Here is a 20,278-nt window from a genome sequence, read left to right on the forward strand (position 1 = left end):
CCCTACAAAGATCTGATGCTTCATTTCCATGAAATATCCAGGGCTTGGCTTCACAAAGCACTGAGACTCCTCTGCTCCCACTGATGTCGCTAAATGACAGGGTTCTTTACAATATCGATTTTTTTCCCCACTAAACTGTGACATTGATGTGGGCAACGATACCAGACACACATTTGCTCGTGAGCGACAGATCCAGACCCAGCCGGTCCTGCTGCTGCTGCCCCGCCGGCCTGACACAGCCTGAGGCGCCCGCCTGGAAATCCCTTCCCGGCCTTCCACTGGATTAATGCCCACTGCCTCGCTACCGACCGCAAGCACAGCCTAGAGGTAAGAGTGCCCGCCCCTGCTGCTCCTTCTGAGGTCGGGAGGGACAGGCCGGCCGGGGGACGCCCGTGAGGGGCCGCGCCGGGAGCCACTCTGGATCCCTCGGTCGGTCGCTCTGTCAATCAATCCATCCGAGCCCGCCCGGACCCGCCCCGGCCGCCGCCGCGCCTCTGCCGCCCGCGCCAAGCAACACGAGCCGCACGTGGCGGACGGCCAATCGGCACGCAGCCGGCGCGCGACAACGGCCAATCAGAAGACGGGAAAAACGCGGGCTGCACGCGCCGGTGGGGAGGGGAGTGGGGCAGGGAAGAAGCGGGCGGGCAAGGCACGCTGGGAGCTGTAGTCCTCCTGGAGGTGGGCCGCGCCGTCGCCTCCCCTCTCCGCCCGTGGGCGGGCGGAGCCGGCGGCGCCGCGGGCCCCCATGGCGGCGGCGGCGGAACGCACGGACGAGTTGGTGCGGGAGTATCTGCTCTTCCGCGGCTTCACCGCCACCCTGAAGCAGCTGGACGCCGAGATCAAGGCGGACCGGGAGAAGGGTTTCCGGGTGAGCGGCGGCCGCGKCCCCGTTCCCAGCTGGGCGCGGGTGCCCCCCGGGGAAGACGCGCTCCCCTGTGGGCCGCGGACGCCTCTCCGCGCTCCCGGGGCTGGGCGAGGGGGTCTGACAGCTGGGAAAGCCCTCGGAGCCCCCGCGCTTCCCCGCTGGGCTGGGCTGGGCTGGGCTGTGCACCGGGCCCGGCCGGCCGCGCAGGCGGGACCCCCGCATCCCGGAGCCGCCCGGCCCGCCCTGCCGCCGCTCGTGTACGCGCAGCCTCCGGCGCGGGGCTTTGGCCGATTGAAGGCTCCCSTCCTGCTCGGCTCCGCAGCGGCGGCAGCGCAGGACAGCGGGCTCCATCCCTTCGCCTGCCTTGCGAGCCAGGGGCTGCAGTTCGCCCCGCGCCGCTGGTCAGCCTTGGCCGTCTGTGCAGCTTGTCCGACCTGAAACCGACCGGCGGATTCTCGGCTTCGAGTCGAGAGGAACGGAGAAGACGCGCGTACCGAGAGGGCAGCGGCAGGAAGACATTTTTGTGAATTCATCTTTCTCGGTCATGAGATTTTTGTCCAGTGGCTTTATAGCTCCGCTCCTTAGTTTGTATGTTTGAGCACCAGCTACCTTAACTAACTTGGAAATGGGCACAGAATTYGGCTGTCTCAAAAATACAGTTTCCGTTCTTTGTGTGAGCTTCATATTCCTCTAGCATTAGTTTTGGGCACCGAATGTAGTGGTTTGAACAGTCAGGTTTTTATTTGACCAGCAATAGAAGCACTACTTTTAAAAAATAAAAACAACATACTTTATTAATGATAAAACACCAGCACTTCGCTAACATTTACAGTTTGGCAGACATTGGAACTAATTTGAATTATTGTCCAAGAAGGGTCTGTTGAAGTCACAAACTTCACCCTTTTTATCTGTGGGAAGCCACAGAGATAGGAGCTGTGTCCTAGGATATTAAGTGATGAGGGGAGAGAAAACCACATATTAAACAACCTTAGTTTAATTTTATAGAGGATACAGGTTTTTTTTTAAATTTTCTGATGTCTGTCTTGGCCTTCAAAAACCACTGAACAAAAAATCTTCCCACACCACCATTTTGCCTTATTCRTATTGCAGAAATTATTTCCAAAGGGACATACTGATAAAAAAAATCCTGTTGCAAAATTTTATTCTTGCTGTGTTAATAGGTGATGTTACTAAAGGTAACAAGATTRCAATAGAGCAGAACTGACTTCCTCTTTCTGTTGGCTAAATAGAGGTTTTTTTCCTTTTAGTCTAAAGGTAGTACTTTTTTTCAGGTGCTGCACTTGAGTTTACAACATTTAATCACATTATTTGTTTCATTATCAACTGACTTGTAAAAGAGGTAGAAAGTTTTGCTTACTTGCAAAAAAACCCATCAGTTGGGTTAAAAAAAAATGCGAYATTTCTGTCAAAATCTGTTTGGCCGTGTTCTGTTGTGATTCTTTTTCCTTCATTTGAAAAGTGCTGCAGAGTGGAAGAATGCTAATACAAAATGCAGAGTGTTTCCAGGATTAGAAAACAGCTAATGCATAAGGATTGTATTGTACTACTTATGCAGTTAAAGCTTCTCAGCGCTAAGTTACAGAAAGTCTTGTGCCAGAAGAGCCCTCACGTGACTGCAGTCTTCCCTGTTTTGCCCTCTTTAGGTGGATAAGATAGTGGACCAGCTGCAGCAGTTTGTTCAGAGCTATGATCTGGCTGCCCTGCGGGATTACTGGAGTTATCTGGACCGCCGCCTTTTCAGCCGTTTGGAAGACGTGTATCGGCCAACAGTKAACAAGCTCAAAACCAGCTTATTCCGACACTACCTTGTCCATGCTATTCAGGTAGTATTTGATGTTTGGGCTTCTACTTTATAAAGATCCTGGTCCCTCAAACCAAAGCAATAAACTACTGCTGTGAGCCTCTGACAGGCCTGCTGGGTAAGGAACAAGCAATTCATGTGTCAYGATCAGGAGTGTAGTAAGGAGTTTGATGCAGAYTCACATGACAAGCTTGTGTGCAGGRTAGGGAAACTTGGGCAAGAGGGAAACATGGTTTGCTGGGAGCAAGATATTGACATTCATATAAAGACAGGTTCCCCTCAGAAAGTCTYGCTCAGTTAACTTGGATACTGGCGAAGGACACAAGGTTCAAAATGGAACAGGGAAATGTAGGAGAGGAAATTAATGTCTTTGTGCTTGCTTTGAATAGAACAGAAAGAAATAAGCTTAAAATGGAATAGAGATTTTTTTCTGTTCAAACCCTGGAAAGTCAATGGAATGTATTYTCAGTTCATCCTTCTTGATTCCATTCCCTGACTGAACATCTTTAATRATGGGTGTTGGAGGAGGAGTCAAAATCTAATGCATATTTCCTGGAGTGTGTATTTTCRTGTTTTGTTTTACCATGTGCTTACTCTGAAGTGTGACAGTCCTGTCTGAATAATGTGTCAGATGGAAACCTTTTCAGGCTGCATCTGCTGTAGACTTGAGTAATTTGAATCATACTTTAGTCCTGTATATGAATGTCAGTGCATTCTTCACTGGTTTAACTGGAAATCAATGTGTTTGGTTTGGYTTGTCTCAGCCTTTAAGCAAGATTGTGGTGACTAGAAAGAATGCTGGATTAAGTGCATTTGTGAGCTTCTCCTAGTGTATTTGAGATTTCTTTTGTTTCTTGATGAATCTGTAACTAACCACTTGTTGTGCCAGATGGTGAAAGTAGTTGTTATTTTGTTCATAACAAAAAGCCAACATTCCTAGACCTAATCTGGTAGCATTAATGGAAGTTTGAGCCCTGTTCTCCTTGCTGTGTTTCAGAATGGCCGCAATGACAAGGCACAAGAGTTTTTCCTCAAGCAGGCCTCTGAGCTCCAGAACCAGGCAGAGTGGAAGGATTGGTTTGTCCTGCCCTTCCTCCCTGCTCCAGACTCCAACCCCACCTTCGCTACCTATTTCTCACGCCAGTGGGCAGATACGTTTATTGTGTCTCTGCACAACTTCCTGAGTGTCTTATTTCAGTGCATGCATATCCTTTTTTGCAGCTAGYAGTTATATCTCCCTTGTCCTGGTGTTACACTGTCAACAGTGCCAAGAATATAGTWCTACAGAACTTGCTGCTTTCAGGTGATTGTTTACAGCAAAAACTTAATTGAAAGCTTGGTTTTTATGAGAGGATGTTGGAATAGTTATTGCTCAATTATCTGATGATACATTGTAGTCTCTGGGCACAAACTATTGTTGTGGTTACTGATGCTGACTGATCCCTATGCTCGTCACTAGAAATCTTGTCCACATCTTGCCCTGAAATGCATTTACTCTTTGCTTGACATAGTACAAAACAGRCACACAACCTTGGGTCACAGTCCATAACTGTACTGGCATCTTCTGTTAGATCCTTCTTTGGGTGCATTATGTTCACAACATTGCCTAGGGACAGCTTGCTATAATAGAGCAGTTGATTGTAAAAGAAAGTTTTTTGCCCCACACTACAGAGTTCTTTCTTTTGTGTTTGGTGATGGKGAGGCTTATGCTGCAGCTGGAATACAGGTCATCTTGAACTGTTTCTTCACTGTACAGTAAAGCACTAACAGACCCTTTCTTGTCCTCCACTTCTGACTCTAAAAAGAAATAATCTAAATCTTGAAAAAACCACATGAAATAGTTTGTGCAACAGCAAAATAAAAAGTTGACTTAAGTRATTAAGCTGTTGCTAATCTTCAGGTCATGCACATACTTTTTGCTAATTTTGTGGACTGGGCAGCTTTGTTTTTACAGATACATGTCTGGTATGGAGTGCTGGCTTTTAGAATTAAGCCAGTGCACACAAGTTATTGCCTCGATTTTCTTTAACTTTGCTTACCAGTTCCAGTCATACTGAACTTCGAAGCTGAATGCCTCAGGAGCAGTCTCATACAAGAAGAAAATGAATCGTTGCGGCATAAGGTCAGAACTGAGGTCACTCTTTAGCTGCTGACGGTGTGATGCTGTGAGTTTTGTAAAATTGGTTCCATCCATTCAAGAATATTGTAACTATTCAGTTTGGTGCAGATTGTAATTGTAAGGCAGATTATTTAAGTCCTTTGTTTTATTTTGATTTATCTTYCAATTGTCTCTAGCAAACTTAGTGTTATGATCACATTGTGAAATGTGTGTTTAGGGTATTTCCATCCCTCTGCTGGAGGTGATTGTCTCCCCTCCTTGTGGTGTCTGACAGATGACTGAGTAATATACAAATTCCTTTTCTGTTACACTGCAAATCACAAAAAGGTGAAACTAGTGGCAGGTTAGGGATATATATTGTAGAATTATTGAATGGGTTGGGCTGGAGGAATGTGTGGCTGATATTTTGAATAGTGTTCAGCAACTTCCAGATTTTAGCTGATAGAGCARTAGGAGCAATGGAAATGGGCAGGAAATTCTGGCAAAGAGACAGAAACTGTTACTTCTGAAATGGCCACTTCACCATGTTTGATGTGCACTTAAAGCAGTTTGAATGTACTAATGGAAATGTAGTGAATGTCTGTTTCTCAACTCTGGTTCTTARGTAAAACATAAGAAGGGTTGATTGGTTCAGACAAAATGTTTCCCAGCTCCATGGCTTGTTTTTGACAGTATCCTCAGCAGATACTTAGGGAGAGGGTGTAAAAATATGTAACATGGGTCAGTCATTTCCCGGTGTAACTTCTTATTAGAGAGACTCAAAATCTTCAGTTTAAGAAGTTTCTAAACTATAGATCACATGTGCATGATCACATACAAGTAGGAAGGCTTATTCATGTAAGCAGAAATTTAATTTCACTTCCTCAAACATTCCACATAAAAGCTCTTTTTGTATAAATACTCTGGTAAAGTTTGTGCTTTACCTCCTATGTTACAAAACATTATGTGGTATGTTATGCRTCCTGTTTTCAGTGTTTTAATAGCTGTTCAACACTGTCCTAAAAATGTTGAAGTAAAATAGAATAATTGATTTCAAAAAGGAGGCACTTTTTTGGGAAAAAATACMTGTCGCTGCGTATTGTATGGAGTTAGTAGATCAGTCAAACAGAAGGGTTCTGCAAAGATGGTCAGTGAATAGAGACAGCAGGATAAGGTATATTTTGAAACAGAGCTCTTKTATTTCCTCCAATTTTGTATTCCTCCAATATTGTATTTACTTTTMGTCAAATTAAAGCTATGGTTTGTATTTTGTATGTTGGTTGATATCATTTGCAATCTGAATAAGGGTTTTCTGTCAAATAGAGGTAAAACAAGACTTTCCCTTTTAGAGAACTCRGGTCAGAAGAGGAACCAGCTATCTATAGAATACAGGTTTAAAAAAAAAAGATGGGAACAAACACTGAATTTTATGCTAGCTAAAATTAAGTAGTGATTCTGTTTTATGCTGTTGAAACAGTGCAAATACATAAATAGCAAGTTAGATTTCTAAAGCTAATATTTCCTCCAGAATTTTCTTTCCTTAAATACTGTGATAAAAGGAAAAATAATTATATCTGAAAAACAAACGTACAGAAACAGAAAAGCTTGAGGARCACTTTATGTGAAGAAGAGTCATGGGCATAAACATCTGTTTCAGAAAGCTGCCTCATGAGGTTCCTCTTTGCTAAATGGGAAAAGAGACGTTTTTCTTTCTCCATAATGTGGAGAAAAATCACACTGTCGTGCTTGGGAAGGAGTTGCACAGGGTATGGAGCTGGACTTCAGGGTGACGTGGTTTCACTGACCTTGGTGCACCCTGCCAGTTGTGGGAAGGGTTGGCCGTGGGAAGAAGATTACCTTCTAGGCTCCGTGCCTGCATTGCACTGATCTTAAACTGTCTGCACAGAGAGGGGCTGGTAAACTCTGCCCTGCCCAGCTCTTGCTTCCCAGCACCACTAATGTCCTCACAGCAGCAGGCCAAGGAGAGGAGTCAAGGGTTTTAAGTAGGCTCCAGTTTCATGTGTGTAAAGTACTGATTGTTTTGACTAATTGGGCTGATGTGGTGCTCAGCCAGTCAGAGCAACTTTTTTCCTTCCCCACCCTTCTAGGGCTGTTGAAATAAAAGGAGTAAACAACTTCAGTGAGTGGGAAGGAGGTGAATCTCAGTGACCCTGTGTTTACTTGGCTCATTTCTCTTGTTGTAGCTGTTTGCTCTGCAGGCTGAATCCTCCCGCATGAAGAAAGAGGAACTGGAGGTGGAACAAACAGTTATGCATCACAAGTTGCCTGCATATGTGGCCAACATGGATCGACTAGGGGACTCTGAACTGTGAGTGCCTGGAGGAGAAGGGCTGGGGACAGGCACAGCTGCTTTTGTTAGGTCAGGGAGGTTCCTGGAGGGTCATTTCCTTGTCCCCTACTATGGGAGTCAATGCAGAAAGAAATCGAGGCAGAAATTATGGTGACCTAAGTAGGTTTAATGGAATTCATGATGGGTATCTCTCCTGTCATTTGGGAGGTATTTGTAAGCTAGTGAGAGCCCAAGCACACATGGAACTGATTCTGCTCTGCTTTCAGCATTGCACCAAGGTGTTCTGGGCATCTAGGCCATTAATAGCAGTGCAATAACCATGCAGCATTGCTCAACTGAAGCAGATTGTCTCTTGATTCCAATTAACTTGAGTGTTTGCAGTGGCATAGGTGAGTGCTTTGTGTTGTTTTTTAGATACTGTAGGACCCAAAGGGATTCTTTGGGAAGTTCTTTGGGAAGTTACACAGGGATGTTTTCTTCCTTTTGCAAAGTCAAGGGAAAAGGAGCTTTTCTTATGTGAGGCTCAGTTATGTACAYAATTCCCCATGAACTTGTTGCAGTTAAAAGTGCATTTTATGGCTAYATGTATTGTATGCCTACCTCTGCAAATTAGACAACATACACAGTGATACAGCTTTGTTACTTGTTATGTTTTTTACCCCCATACAGAGTCAGGCAAAGCAAGTCTGTGTGGAGTCACTGTGTTACTGTGACTTATTTTTTTTTTCTTGCTTTAAAAGGATCTGAAAGTATATGTAGCTCAGCTACAAGTTACAAATAATGTTGTGGCTTCAAGTTTTTCATGTGCTTCTTTCACTTATATTTGGACAGGATGAGGATTGATTAAATTAYCCTGTCGCCAGTGACAGATAGAAATTGTAGCAGACACTACACACAAAATGTTTTAATCTAAAAGCTGTCTAATTAAATAGACTTAAATGTATGTTGAACAATCTTGATAATTGCTCTGTAGTCTGCACAGGACAGGCTATAGTTTAATTTGTGGTATTTTTTTTTAAACTATGTGGAAAGTTYTGATGCTATCTGCATGTATGAAGAGTGTGRCATGAGGGATGGGATAATTCATTCCCTTATTTCTTTTTGTCCATTTGAATTAGAAAAACTTCCCTAGAAAGTGGCATTTCTTGTGTATGCAACTTGTCTCTTAGTCTGGGGGCCAGTTCTGGTTGCTTATTTTTACATCTCTGCTTAACTCAAAGCCCAGCTTTGGTAGAACTGTTCTTCCTTGAAGAGTAAATACAGACAGTGAAGATTATTGTATTCCCCTGCCCCTTGCTGCCACTCTGCTCTCAGAGGAAGCTGAGCAGAGTGAGGTCAGACAGTTGCGTTCTGGGAAGCAGCTGCTGCTCTTGTCATTGTGGACTGAGAAGGGAGGTTTTTATAATCACAGAAATGGGCTGTAGCTCTCTTATTTTATTTGGGTCTAGATTTTGAGATATTGAGGGCTTGTGATGTYGCATTGTTGAACATAACTTGCTGTTTACCAAAGGGTGTTCAGTGAAGGATTGGATACTGAAGGTCTATCAAAGTAGGTCCGTTTTATGCTTTGAATTGGGAATCCCATCTGAATATGTTCTATAGAAACCTGAATTCCTCTGCCTTTCCTTTAGGGTCTTTCTGAACAAACCAGATGGAGTGGAAGGAATTTTAGGTGGCCCTACAGAGGATTCAGCAACATTCAGTTTGAACTCACTGTCTCTGGCATCTGGGAGAAGTGAGCTTTTGGTTACAGTAACTATAATGACTGCTCCAGGCACTAACAGGATATATTCAAATAGTTTTTTAATGCATAGTGGTGCACTAGCTTGGAAATGTACATCCGTTTTCCAGTGGTTCAAACAGCTGTCACTTCACTTAACTGAGTGGTCTTTGACCAGGTTGCTCGCTACACTTTCATGCTCTATTTGGTGGTGTTTTGTTTTTTTCATTAGAGATATGACCTGCAATCAGAGGAGTACAGCACATTCTCTTCAGTCCCGGGGAGGCTTTCTGTCCTCTTTCCTCTCCCAAAGTAAAAAGGGTCCTTCCAGACCTACCCATTCAAGTGGGGCTTCTCCAACACAGACTGGCAGTATTCTGCTAGGGAAGAAGGAGACAACAAACCACCAGGTAATTCTCAACTGAAAGTTGCTCAGTCTCCAAGGAGTTAATTTGCACCATGGCACTACTCCAAGCTTTTAGTTCCACCTGAAAAATAAAATGTCCTTTCCTGCCTTGCAAATGTACGCTGGGCCTGAATGCAACACAAGAACAGCTACTGTTTTCTGAGAGCTTGTGGAGCCCTTGCAGGTGCTTGGTTGCTTTGCTGCTTCTTTTGCTCTTTGTTCTGCAGCCTAGCACAAGCATAACTTTGCCCAGTCATTTCTTTGCCTTCCAGAGTGCCAAAGGAAAAGAAGGAACAGTGAGCTGTAAGGATGGGAAGAGCCACTTCAGTGGTTTAGTGGCAGGCGAGTCAAGTTCCCTKCAGCAGCGGCAGAAACGTTTGCAAGAGCATGGGAAAGAAAGGAAGGAATTGTTGTCAAAAGGGACCTTCCAGGTACTGGACAGCASTACAAGGCTGGGAAGCAGAAGGCTGATATTTCTGTAATACTAAGTGATAAAACAAGAGCAAGTGTTTCCTTTAAGCTTCTGAATTGCTAGTCAGAACTAACTGTATCAAAGGTTAATGTCTGTAGTTAATCAACTTCTACACTTGGTTTGTTTCTGTGTCCCTGGCATACTGGCATTTCAATTTTTCTTCATGGTTCATCTAAAACACTTTMAACATTGGTTGGAAAATTGTAAAGGCCAATTTCTCAGTAAGTTTCTTTTGACTTTCCTTTTTCTCTTCCGGGTTAAGGCAGTGATTTTTGGGCTGTGTGAAAATTCATTCTGGTGCTCTTGGGGAAGCTCGATRCTCTAAATTTTTGTTGTACTCAAAGCATGTGAGCAAAAAGGAAATTGAAAGGTGACACTGTTTCTTTCACTTCAGTGTCATTCACTGGTTGTTGTCTCCTCACATTAATTAACAGAATAATTATTGGATTTGTTTCCCAATCTTTTCCATCTCTGTGATTTTATATGATTTGATTATGCAGGACTTSATCAATTGGTCCTGATGTGAAGCTACTGTAAATTAGACAAGTATGTGTTGCAGAATAGGAATTCAAAATCATCAATACCAATACCATTTTGAGACACTTACTTTTCAGAGGATAGTTTAGCAAAGAATGGCAGCAGATGATTTACCACCTTATGTGGTAATCTACTACTCTTCTRTCTATCTACTTCTTGTTCAGCTTCTGGTGGCAAGGAAAGACTAAAGTGCTTCCAAACATTTCTCCAGTGCAGCTCTTGTCTCATCCAGATACCTTCACCTCCTGAAACTCCATTTGTTCTGTCTCCCTGTCAAATTGGGTTTTAACCTTTTGGACTCAAGTGTCAGCTCYACTGTTGTCATCAGTCAGTTGGCTGTAGTAGTGGCTCTGGTGTGCACAGTTTAAATCTCTGGCAGATGAGGATAATCCATCCACTGGAGCTTGAGATCCAGCAAGAGGTTTTGTGCAGGTTTGCAGAACTGCATATTATACAGACTTAACTTATATTGCTGAATGCAAGAATTCCTTGAAATATGTTACTTTACTTGTGAATCTGTGCTCTAATGGCATGCAAAGGGGCCTCTGATATTGGCTGAGATATGCTAGAAATGTTGTAGCTCCTTTCATTCTTACAGGAAAGTGTATAGCTGGGCACTTGGAAGGGGATATAAGGGACTCAACAACTAAGCAGGTCATATTAAATCCTGCAATTGTGCAACACATTATCCTTGTGCTCAGAAAGGTCCCTGGAAGAAGGAGTGTTGGGCTGACAATGTTTCTGTTTTGTTGCAGCTTCTTTTCTTTTTTTTCTCCCAGCAGGCTGGGGTGGCTGTGGAGCTTGATATGGAGCTGCTTCCTTGTATTTCACACAGGATTTCTTCCTTCAGGGCCAAAGTGCTGAGAAGAAAACAGATACTAGCATAGCTGAGGCAGAACCATGCTCAGAGCTGAATGCTGAGCAAACAGAGACTTCAACCAAAATGCCTGGCAGTGGTGCAGAGGCTGTGGGGGTTCGGCARGAGCAGCCTTTCATCGTCCTGAGCCAGGAGGAATATGGGGAGCACCATTCATCCATCATGTACTGCAGGTAATGCACTGGCAGAAGAGGGCTGTCGTGTAGAGGCCTCTGCAGATGGACCAGCTGTGTCTGGCCTCTTTCTCGCAGCCTCTGTTCTCTCCAGCACGTTGGACATGTACTCTTAGTTATAGGGCCATCAAGTTGGTGTGACTGAAAATAGTGTCCAGCTTGTGCAGTGAGAATGGACAGAGACTTTTGTGATTGATTGATGCTAGCCAGGAAGAATCTCCTTTGGAAAGCAGGATGGTATTGCTTAAGGGCATTTCACTGTATATCTGGAGCTTAGTGCACTTCATTGTGCCAGTTAGTGTGAACTGAGCAGGAAGTGGTGCAAAGAAGTTCTGATTCCTGCAGAAGGAACTGGTGTGTGGCCAGGAAAGGAAGGATTAGTGGATTGCAGCTAAGAATTTGAGAGAGAAAAATATCCCATTGGTTTCATTCTACACACAGGGTTGATTGTTCTGGACGGAGGGTGGCCAGCTTGGATGTGGATGGGGTCATCAAAGTCTGGTCTTTTAACCCCATAATGCAAACTAAAGCTTCATCCATTTCCAAATCTCCATTGCTGTCCCTGGAATGGGCCACCAAGCGTGATCGGCTGGTGAGTAGTCTGCGTGTGGAAGCTTGGGAGATGCAGCAGATGATTTGAGGGTGTGTTGCTGTGTGTTGTATGTTAACTTCTAGACAGCTGCATTGTGCAGAAGATTTGAGCAGTGGTTAGTTTCCACTTTTAGTGGGACATGAGAAACCAAAGCCTCTAGGCTCTAAGAAAAACCTGAGTGGGGAGTGTAGGCTCTGTGCTGAGCAAGGAATTCACCACCACTTGCCCTGTGGGTACAGCTGCAGGATAGAAGTAGTTCCTTTTGAGAGAAGAGCCTGTGTGCACACAGATCACGCCGCAACTTGTGAARACAGGCAGAGGCAAGTGAGTACAACAGCTTGTGGGAACCCTACAGCAGAGAGCTGTGGAGCTTACTCATACTCTGAGCCAGCAGCAGAGAAGGGAAAACGGGTGTAGGGGTAGCATTTTACTTCTGTGTGTGTGAAAAAAGCTCCGTGGTGAGTTTCAGACTGGTGTCTTAAGAGCTAAGGGTTTATGTGTGCATGAGCTCGGAGCTTGTGTAAATAACAYGGCAGTTTAAATGTTTCCCATATCCCTTTTTCCTCTAGTTCTGTTACTAGAGAAGAGCCTTAAATTACATGCATTCTTCTGAGTCCTAGAACTGTTGCTCTGTTTCATGCCCTCCTTGGCAAAGGCAGGGCTGTATGAGAAGGCTGGCCTGCAAATGAGGCAGCATTTTGTGCATTCTGGCACTAACTGTGTGTGGCTTGCTAACCTCAAAATGCCACCTGTGAAGGGCTGGTGCTACAGCTTGTCTCTTTCTTTTCTTTTTCTTTTAGAAAGCAAGTTGTCGATGAAGTTGTTGCACTTTTTTTTTGTTGTGATGATGTTTCTTCTGCTTTGTGGAATTTATTTCTTTCTCACTAAATAGAAAGATTATTCATTCTGAAATACATGTGGGATTCACCAGCAAATTAGGCAGTGAAGTGGCAAAGATCTGGCTTGCTCTATTTTCTTTTATAATGCATCTCTCCATGATTTAAATTTTAAATGAAATTGTAACACCACTGACAAAGCATGTGTGAGCTCTTCTGGATGCTTTCATTTTCCCATGGATGAATGGAGTTGGCTTCTGCTTGATTTTCTCTTTAGCACATGATTAACAATCTGAAGCTTCTCCTTCCTTGGACTCCCTAGATATTCAGACTCCATACATGTTTTGCATCCTATAATGCTGAGCCATGATCTAGAAAGTGGTGTTTATACCACCCTGGTGCCTATTAGGTCTTTTTCTCACTGGAAAGCAGGGTTTTTACTCTGACTTTTGTGGCTCTGGGGTCAGAAGTGATTGCACAGGAAGACAGGATGTACCATAATGGAGTAATACATAGTCTGAATACTTAAATAGCAAAAAAATGACTAAGTCTTGGTGGTTGTTAGATAGCATCATTGTACTGCTCACTCACACTCTTTCCATCTCCTTCTTGCTGGTTTCAAGCTATTGCTTGGCAGTGGGGTTGGCACAGTTCGTCTTTATGACACAGAGGCAAAGAAGAATCTCTGTGAAATCAGCATTGATGAAGACATGCCCAGGTAACTCTGGAATAGTGATTTTTATGTATAAATATAAATAAATAATGTTGGTTTTAGCGGTGAATGTCTCAATGTTCCTGCTGCTTTTCTGCAACTGCAGAAAAGGCTATCCAGCCTTCATCCAAGGCAGTCCCTGCCTGAGCAGTGTAAAACTGCTCAGTTAAATGGGAGACACTYAAAATCTGTCTAAGCACATGAATCCTGCCCTCCTTTACAGTGCACCCTGTCTTGCAGGGTCTTAATGGGAAAGCTGGTAGGTGAGTATTTTGCTTGAGGCAGCTGCAGGAGAATTGATTCAGACCATGTGCTTGTGTTTCAGGATCCTCTCGCTTGCCTGCAGCCCAAGTGGTGCCTCCTTTGTCTGCTCTGCAGCAGCCCAGAGCCCCATCTCCCACATTGACTTCTCAGTAATCAACTCTGGGGGCAAAAGCATGAACCAAGTTCCTGGGAAGCTGCTACTGTGGGACACTAAGACGATGAAGCAGCAGGTACGGGCTGGATTTCTTTCCTTTCTCAGTCTGCTTGCTGAGAATGAGTGTCTTCTGTTTCAATGCATAGGAGCCCTCTTTCTAAATTATGCTGACTTTCTTTTCAACACCCTTCTTTTTCCTCCTTCCTCCTTTCCTCTCTGTCACATTCAGGATAAAAATGAATAATGTAAGTAGCTGCTGGATTGGGTGAAGTTTTTTTGTTTTGTTGGTGTGTTGGGATTTTTCTGAGGKATTCTTCAAAATAATCCATGCTCTTGTTTCTATCCTGGCTGCACAATTTGTGACTGGAAATATCCCAAGTGTATTGAATGATGCTTTGCTCAGGCTTTCTCCAATTGAGCTATACTGAAGGGTTTTTGTTGCTGCTGTTTCCCTCGCCCTTCCCACTGTTTTTAAGTGAAGTGCTGTCCCTGACATGTAGGAGAAAGCAACACAATCAAGCTAATGCCTGCCAGAAGCTGGTTTTGCAACCTTGAGGCCATGGCCAAGGAAGCTGTGGCTTGGCTGAGGTGAATTGCTGGTTTAGTGTCACAGTAAAATGCYGCTGCCAGACCTTGAAATCTGTAGTCATTAGAGGTGTAGGGCTCCAAACCAGAGTTCTTGCTGCTAAATACCATCTTTCTTCCTTCCCCTGGAGTTCAGCTCTTCAGCATCCCCAGCTCCGTTTCTCAGCATTAATGCAGATTTTCCCTTCCAGCTGCAGTTCTCTCTGGAGCCTGGGCCCATTGCTATTAACTGCACAGCCTTCAACCACAATGGCAACCTCCTGGTCACTGGGGCTGCAGATGGGATTGTTCGTCTCTTTGGTACGGTGGAAAAGGACCTGGGGGTGTTGGTTGATAGCCAACTGTGAGGCCAGAGGGCCAAGACTGGCATCTGGGCTTGCATCACAAATAGTGTAGCCAGCAGGATGAGGGAAACGATTGTCCCTCTGTACTTGGCACTGCTGAGGTTGCACCTCAAACAGCATGTTCAGTTTTGGGCCCCTCACTACAAGAAAGACATTGTGGAGCTGGAGCATGTCCAGAGAGCAAACGAAAGCTGGTGAGGGGTCTGGAGCACGTGAGGAGTGGCTGCAGGAGCTGGGGTTCTTTCTTTACTTAGAGAAACGGAGACTGAGGGGGGCACCTTACTGCTTTCTACAACTATCTCAAAAGMGGTTGTAGCCAGGTGGGGGGCAGTCTCTTCTCTCARGTAACAAGGGATAGRCCAAGAGGAAACAACCTTAAGCTGCATCAGGGGAGGTTTAGATGGGATATTAAGAAAACTTCCATCACCAAAGGGATTGTCAAGCGCTGGAGCAGGCTGCCCAGGAAYGTGCTGGAGTCACCATCCCTGGAAGCATTTAAAAGATGTTGCACATGTGTCACTGAGTGGTATAGTTTAGTGGTGCACTTGAGAATGTTAAAGTAACAGTTGGGCTTGACTATCTTGGAGGTCTTTTCTTGCTTAGGTGATTCTATGGAACTGGGTAGTGAGATGGCCCCTAGTCCTCAAGTGGCTGCCCTTAGTACCCTTAGTACTTCTGCCAGCAGGAAGGCAGCTGTGGGGTATCTTTGGAGACCAAGGTGGAAACTATCCCCTCTCCTGCACAGGAGCTCTCAGGAGTGAATTGACACAGACTTTCTCTGGAGGATATCAGCGGGAGACCCTGATAGTGCTGCTGGATTTGTTGTTTCTCTCCTGCTGAAGAGGAGAGTGAATTTGCCCTTGAGCCATGTGGTCTTGGGCTGGGTTAGACAGCAGTACCACTGGAGGCTGAGTCTTGAGGAAAGCAGTTCATAGGAGACTTTCCATTTGAAGGCAAGAGTTTCACATCACTCTTCCCTCTGTGAGCTGTGTACTCTAAGTGAGAAGCTATATGTGGGTGTATACACACAGTGTGCTGGGATTGGATTGGGCTCCCCCAGGCTGGTTTGGAGGGCTGTCACAGAGACTTTAGGAGTGTAAAAGGCCTCCCTCTCTTCACCTCAGCTCTGTGAGTATGAGGAGTATTCAGTACTGGTTCTCCCCTCAGATATGCAGCAGCATGAGTGCGCCATGAGCTGGAAGGCACACGATGGGGAAGTCTACTCCGTCGAGTTCAGCTATGATGAGAACACAGTCTACACCATAGGCGAGGATGGCAAGGTAGGCTATGGGTGGCCTCCTACTGGTCACCTGKCAGTGAGTTCACTTCTGGAGTCTTCTCCATGTGGTGGGGACAATGGTAAAAATAAGCTCAGATTAATAATTGGAGCTGTCTTGGACCTTGTCTGCAAATCCTGCTGTTGGTGACATCTTCTTCCTAGACAGTCCATGTGAAGATGACCTTTCTCTGCCTCTGTGATCACCTCATTTGAGATCTGGGATTCACAGGGAAGCAGATCCTTGAACACTTTGCATAAATTTCCTTATCAGCACCTCCCTGGTTTATAATAAATGCTTCMGTTTCTGTAGTTCCACAGTCTTCAGCAGTAGATGTGTGAGGCAAAGTTAAGTAAGTTCTCACCAGAATACTGCATGCARTGTGGAAGGATGCATAGGCAGTGGTGCTTGTGGAAGGCAGGACATACGTTTGTCTGGGTATTATGCACTCTTACAGCCTTTGCAGCCTGTGTTTTTTTAATATAGCCACTTAAATATAGATGTTAAAATGGCATCTTCTGTTTGTGTGGAATAGCCACTCAGTTTAAAAGCAAAAAAAGGCAACTCTCCCAGTTAATTTCATTAAAGGCTTTTGTCATCTCATTTTTCATTCTAGTTTATTCAGTGGAATATCCACAAAAGTGGCTTAAAGGTATCAGAGTATGACCTTCCCCGAGAAGCTACGGGTCCTTTTGTTCTGTCTGGGTACAGTGGCTACAAGCAAGTCCAGTTCCCACGAGGACGGCTTTTTGCTTTTGACTCTGAGGGCAATTACATGTTGACATGTTCTTCTACYGGGGGAGTAATTTTTAAGGTAAGTCTGAGAAATGATGGGGATTACTCTTAAGTATCCATACAAGCCTTTGTTAATTACAAGGATGCAACAGCAGCCATTSGAAGTTCTTAAACAGCACCTACCCATCCTTGCTCTGTGAAAGCTGCTGCTCAGTTTTGCACATTTCAGCAGTGTGTGGCGTATAGCAAGCCTTTGGATCCTCTGTACATAGCTGGATTGTGTGTGCTTCTTCTTAAATCTTAGTTGTGGCAGTTTTTAGTATCCAAGTGCCTAGGACAAAGTTTTAATCACTTTTTTAGTGTATGGATGCTTGCCAGTTCAATGCAAAATGTATGTGTGTTGACTGGTGCTCATCTTTAATCTGCCTTCCGTCCTTCTGTGTTAGGCTGATTCTCTTCCCTTACTATGGCTTGAAATTAAATGAAGGGTAAGGCTGAATACTTCCAAGTGCCCAGATTTCTGTGCTTCATAATAAGGGTTACTGATCACATGCCCAGTGCCTTCTCTTTTGCAAGACAGATTAGATGGAATTTTAACTTTGCATCTGGGCACTCAGAGCACCTGAACTAACATGAGCTATAGTTTAGGCTTATGTGCTTCTCGTCAGTGTGCGCTTTTAGTCTGCCTCGTTCAATTACTGCAGTTCAGCTGATGTCAGAAGTTGAGCTGGTTGAGGACATGTGCTTCTGTTGTGAGACTGGAGCTTCATTTTTCATGTGTGCACACATCTTCAAATCTCTYTGATTTTCTGTTTACTTATGCATCCTGTTAGAGGTATGGAGTCTATCAGGCTTTGGCTTGTCTTATTGGATCCATTGCCCCCACTGCAGAAACTTAACCTCCTTAAAATCTTGTGCTTTCCTTTTTTTTTAGTTAAATGGTGAGGAAAAGGTTCTGGAGAGCTGCCTTTCCCTGGGAGGACACCGAGCTCCTGTTGTCACAGTGGATTGGAGCACAGCCATGGACTGCGGGACTTGCCTCACTGCTTCTATGGATGGGAAAATTAAATTAACAACCTTACTGGCTCAAAAGTCTTAACCTGGACAGTACTGAAGGGGGAAAGAGCAGTAGACTTGACAAAACCAGTGTTAACTCACAGGAACAAACTGCATGGGAGAGATGGCAAAGTCCCTCTTCTCATTGTAGCTTTTGCCTCTTGATAAATATGTTCGCCAAAGCACTGTGCAACAGAATGCCAGTATGGGACTGGATCAGTGGCAGCACTGAAAAAATAAGTCTCCACTAATCCATTGTGGCAGCTGGACTTCCCTCTGTTAGGAAGTCTTGAGTAGCATGTGGCTGGAAGGCTGGGGTCATGCCAGGGTTCTGCAGAAGGAGGTAAGGCTAGAGGAGGCAAGCATGAGGCAGCACAGTGCATGATGATGACTCAAACTGGAAAGGCTGATGCAAAACCAGAGTATTCTTTGGGTATTGTATGTAACAACATTTGTTGTTATGATTTTGTTAGTTTGTTTTTATTTGTTTTTTCCATAAAAAGAAAATATTCCCTTGCACTTGAGCTCTATGCTTTGTTCAGCAGTTGCTGCAAAACGTGGAGGGTGGCTGGGGCAGTGATGTGCCAAGAGTTTTCTGCATGCAAAAGAGGCCCTTGTGCTTTCACCAGGTGCTTCCAGCACCACRCCTGCACACCAGGGTGAACCAGACATCCAGAAACAAAAATAACTGTGTTTGTTTGGATGTATTGTCTTACCTTGCCATAGGTATCTGCTACTAACTAGAGTAGAAATCCTGAGTCAGACTTTGAGATACTTGTGTTGGGATTCAGAAGCTACATAATGCCTAGCAGCTACCGTATAGTGGGTAGGAGGGAGGCCTGAACCAGTCTGGCCCCTTATAGGGCTCTCTGTSACTGGAGCTGTCTCTCCCCCTAAGCTCCCCAACATCGGGGCAAGTGCTGTGCTCAGATATTGCATAGTTTTTGAATGGACTAAGCAGATAACATTTCATCTGCTTACCCATTGCTAGGGAGCTTTCTGCTGCTTATGTCCTTGGCCTGTATTGGGAGTTTATGGTACCATTGTTCCATGGCAGAGCATGCACTCCCTGCTGGAAAATGCACAGCCATTCATGAGCCATCTGGGTAGCCATATTAATAGACAGCTGTTCAAGGGCAGCACTGCTGGATGCTGAAATCCTCACTACAGACATGTTCAAGCTTACAGGTACCTATTGTCCATGCAGTAACTTGCTCTGGCTGACTACAATCATCTGATAACCGCACCTTCCATTTCAAGGGCCTCCAAGATTAAGATTCCCCTGGCAGACAGGGTTTCCATCTCAATGGGATGTGATACTAATGGTGCTGCTGCTCTTCATGCCAGTCTGAGGTAATGATTCCTCAAATTGAGTGCTGACTTCAAACTGGCTTCAGGCATTCCYGTGGTTAGTCTGAGAGTCTACAGCGCTCTCCAGTGGGAGCCTTTGTTGGCCTCTCAAAAGAGATTGTAGCTATATTCCAAGCACTGCAGGGTTGATTACATAGATGTTTTAGAATTTAGAATTACAAAATTGTAGAATGGTCTGGGTTGGAAGGAACCTTAAAGCTCTTYTAGTTCCAACTGCCTGAGGCCACCTTCCACTMGACCAGTTTGCCCAAAGCCCCATTGAGCCTGGCCTTGAACACTACCAGGGCTGTTACTTTCTTCCARATATTATCTTCTTCCAGTCACTTGRGATTCTAGARACCACTTTCRGCTYTGATTCATAAGTAGGAGACTAAAAACCACCCAAACAGGTAAAGTATTAAAAATGAGCTCCAGACCAAGGCTGCTGTGCAAAATGATGCATCAGCACAACGTCGATACGGTGCGAGAAGCTGGAGGGAAGGAATGAACATGTTTTACTAGAACCTGCTGTATTCCTAGAGGGGTTTTAATCCATCCTTTGCCCAGGCTCCCTTCCCGCTTCYCGGCAGGAGCCCCCGCCGCTCGGGCAGAGCGGCGCAGCCGGGCCCGCCGGGGCTCCACTGCGCGCCAGGGCCAGCACAGCGTCCCGGCAGCGGCGTGTGCGCTCGGTGTAGCGGCGGTACCGGAGCGGAGCCCCATCCGGCCCATCAGGCTGCTCCCGGGGCCCGGCGGCTGGCATGCATCGTTCCAAACGTGCCGCCTGCTCCGCAGCTGACACAGAACCACGTCTGCTCCTTGCCAGAATATCGAGGGATACCCGGCCTGGCCGGCTGCCTGCCCGCCTGCGTCGCCTCACGCCCCGCCTTATCAAGCACGGCGCTCTGCCGTGACTGGGTTTTAGGGCGGCTTGGGGCTGCTTTTCCAGCTCTCCCGCGCTCCCGGTCGGGCGAGGAAGCGGCCTTGGCGTGCCGAGCGGAAGGCGCCCCGGCGGCACCGCCCCGCGCGGGAATGGCGGCGGGGGCGCGGCGGCGGCAGCTCCCGGCCTGGATGGGGACGGCGGGGGACGAGCGG

At 45.4% G+C, this 20,278-nt stretch overlaps 2 protein-coding genes across 3 annotated transcripts in view; both read left to right on the plus strand.

Annotated features, from left to right (window-relative positions):
• The first annotated feature begins 697 nt into the window (after window positions 1-697).
• Window positions 698-18,360, plus strand: WDR91 (WD repeat domain 91). 2 transcript variants are annotated; one of them, XM_057386235.1, is made up of 15 exons: window positions 698-868; window positions 2,530-2,709; window positions 3,685-3,891; window positions 4,726-4,809; window positions 6,990-7,114; window positions 9,049-9,226; window positions 9,495-9,653; window positions 11,067-11,281; window positions 11,723-11,873; window positions 13,333-13,427; window positions 13,747-13,915; window positions 14,616-14,724; window positions 15,936-16,048; window positions 16,662-16,859; window positions 17,715-18,360. In XM_057386235.1, the coding sequence occupies exons 1-15, from the start codon at window positions 746-748 to the stop codon at window positions 17,877-17,879; spliced, it is 2,271 nt and encodes a 756-aa protein (XP_057242218.1). In that variant the 5' UTR covers window positions 698-745; the 3' UTR covers window positions 17,880-18,360. The 2 variants fall into 2 exon arrangements, with proteins under 2 accessions (XP_057242218.1, XP_057242227.1); XM_057386244.1 differs by having other exon boundaries at window positions 699-868; window positions 11,082-11,281.
• A 1,743-nt stretch (window positions 18,361-20,103) lies between these two features.
• The window catches only part of CYREN (cell cycle regulator of NHEJ), a 56,450-nt gene continuing 56,275 nt past the window's right edge, over window positions 20,104-20,278 (plus strand). Inside the window, exon 1 of the mRNA XM_057386295.1 lies at window positions 20,104-20,274. Coding sequence (XP_057242278.1) covers window positions 20,216-20,274 — 59 coding nt within the window. The 5' untranslated portion in view covers window positions 20,104-20,215. The remainder of the gene's footprint in view (window positions 20,275-20,278) is intronic.

This window comes from Malurus melanocephalus, unplaced genomic scaffold (assembly GCF_030028575.1).
Source record: "Malurus melanocephalus ecotype Western Australia unplaced genomic scaffold, MMel_1.1 scaffold_16, whole genome shotgun sequence".
Taxonomy (NCBI): domain Eukaryota; kingdom Metazoa; phylum Chordata; class Aves; order Passeriformes; family Maluridae; genus Malurus; species Malurus melanocephalus.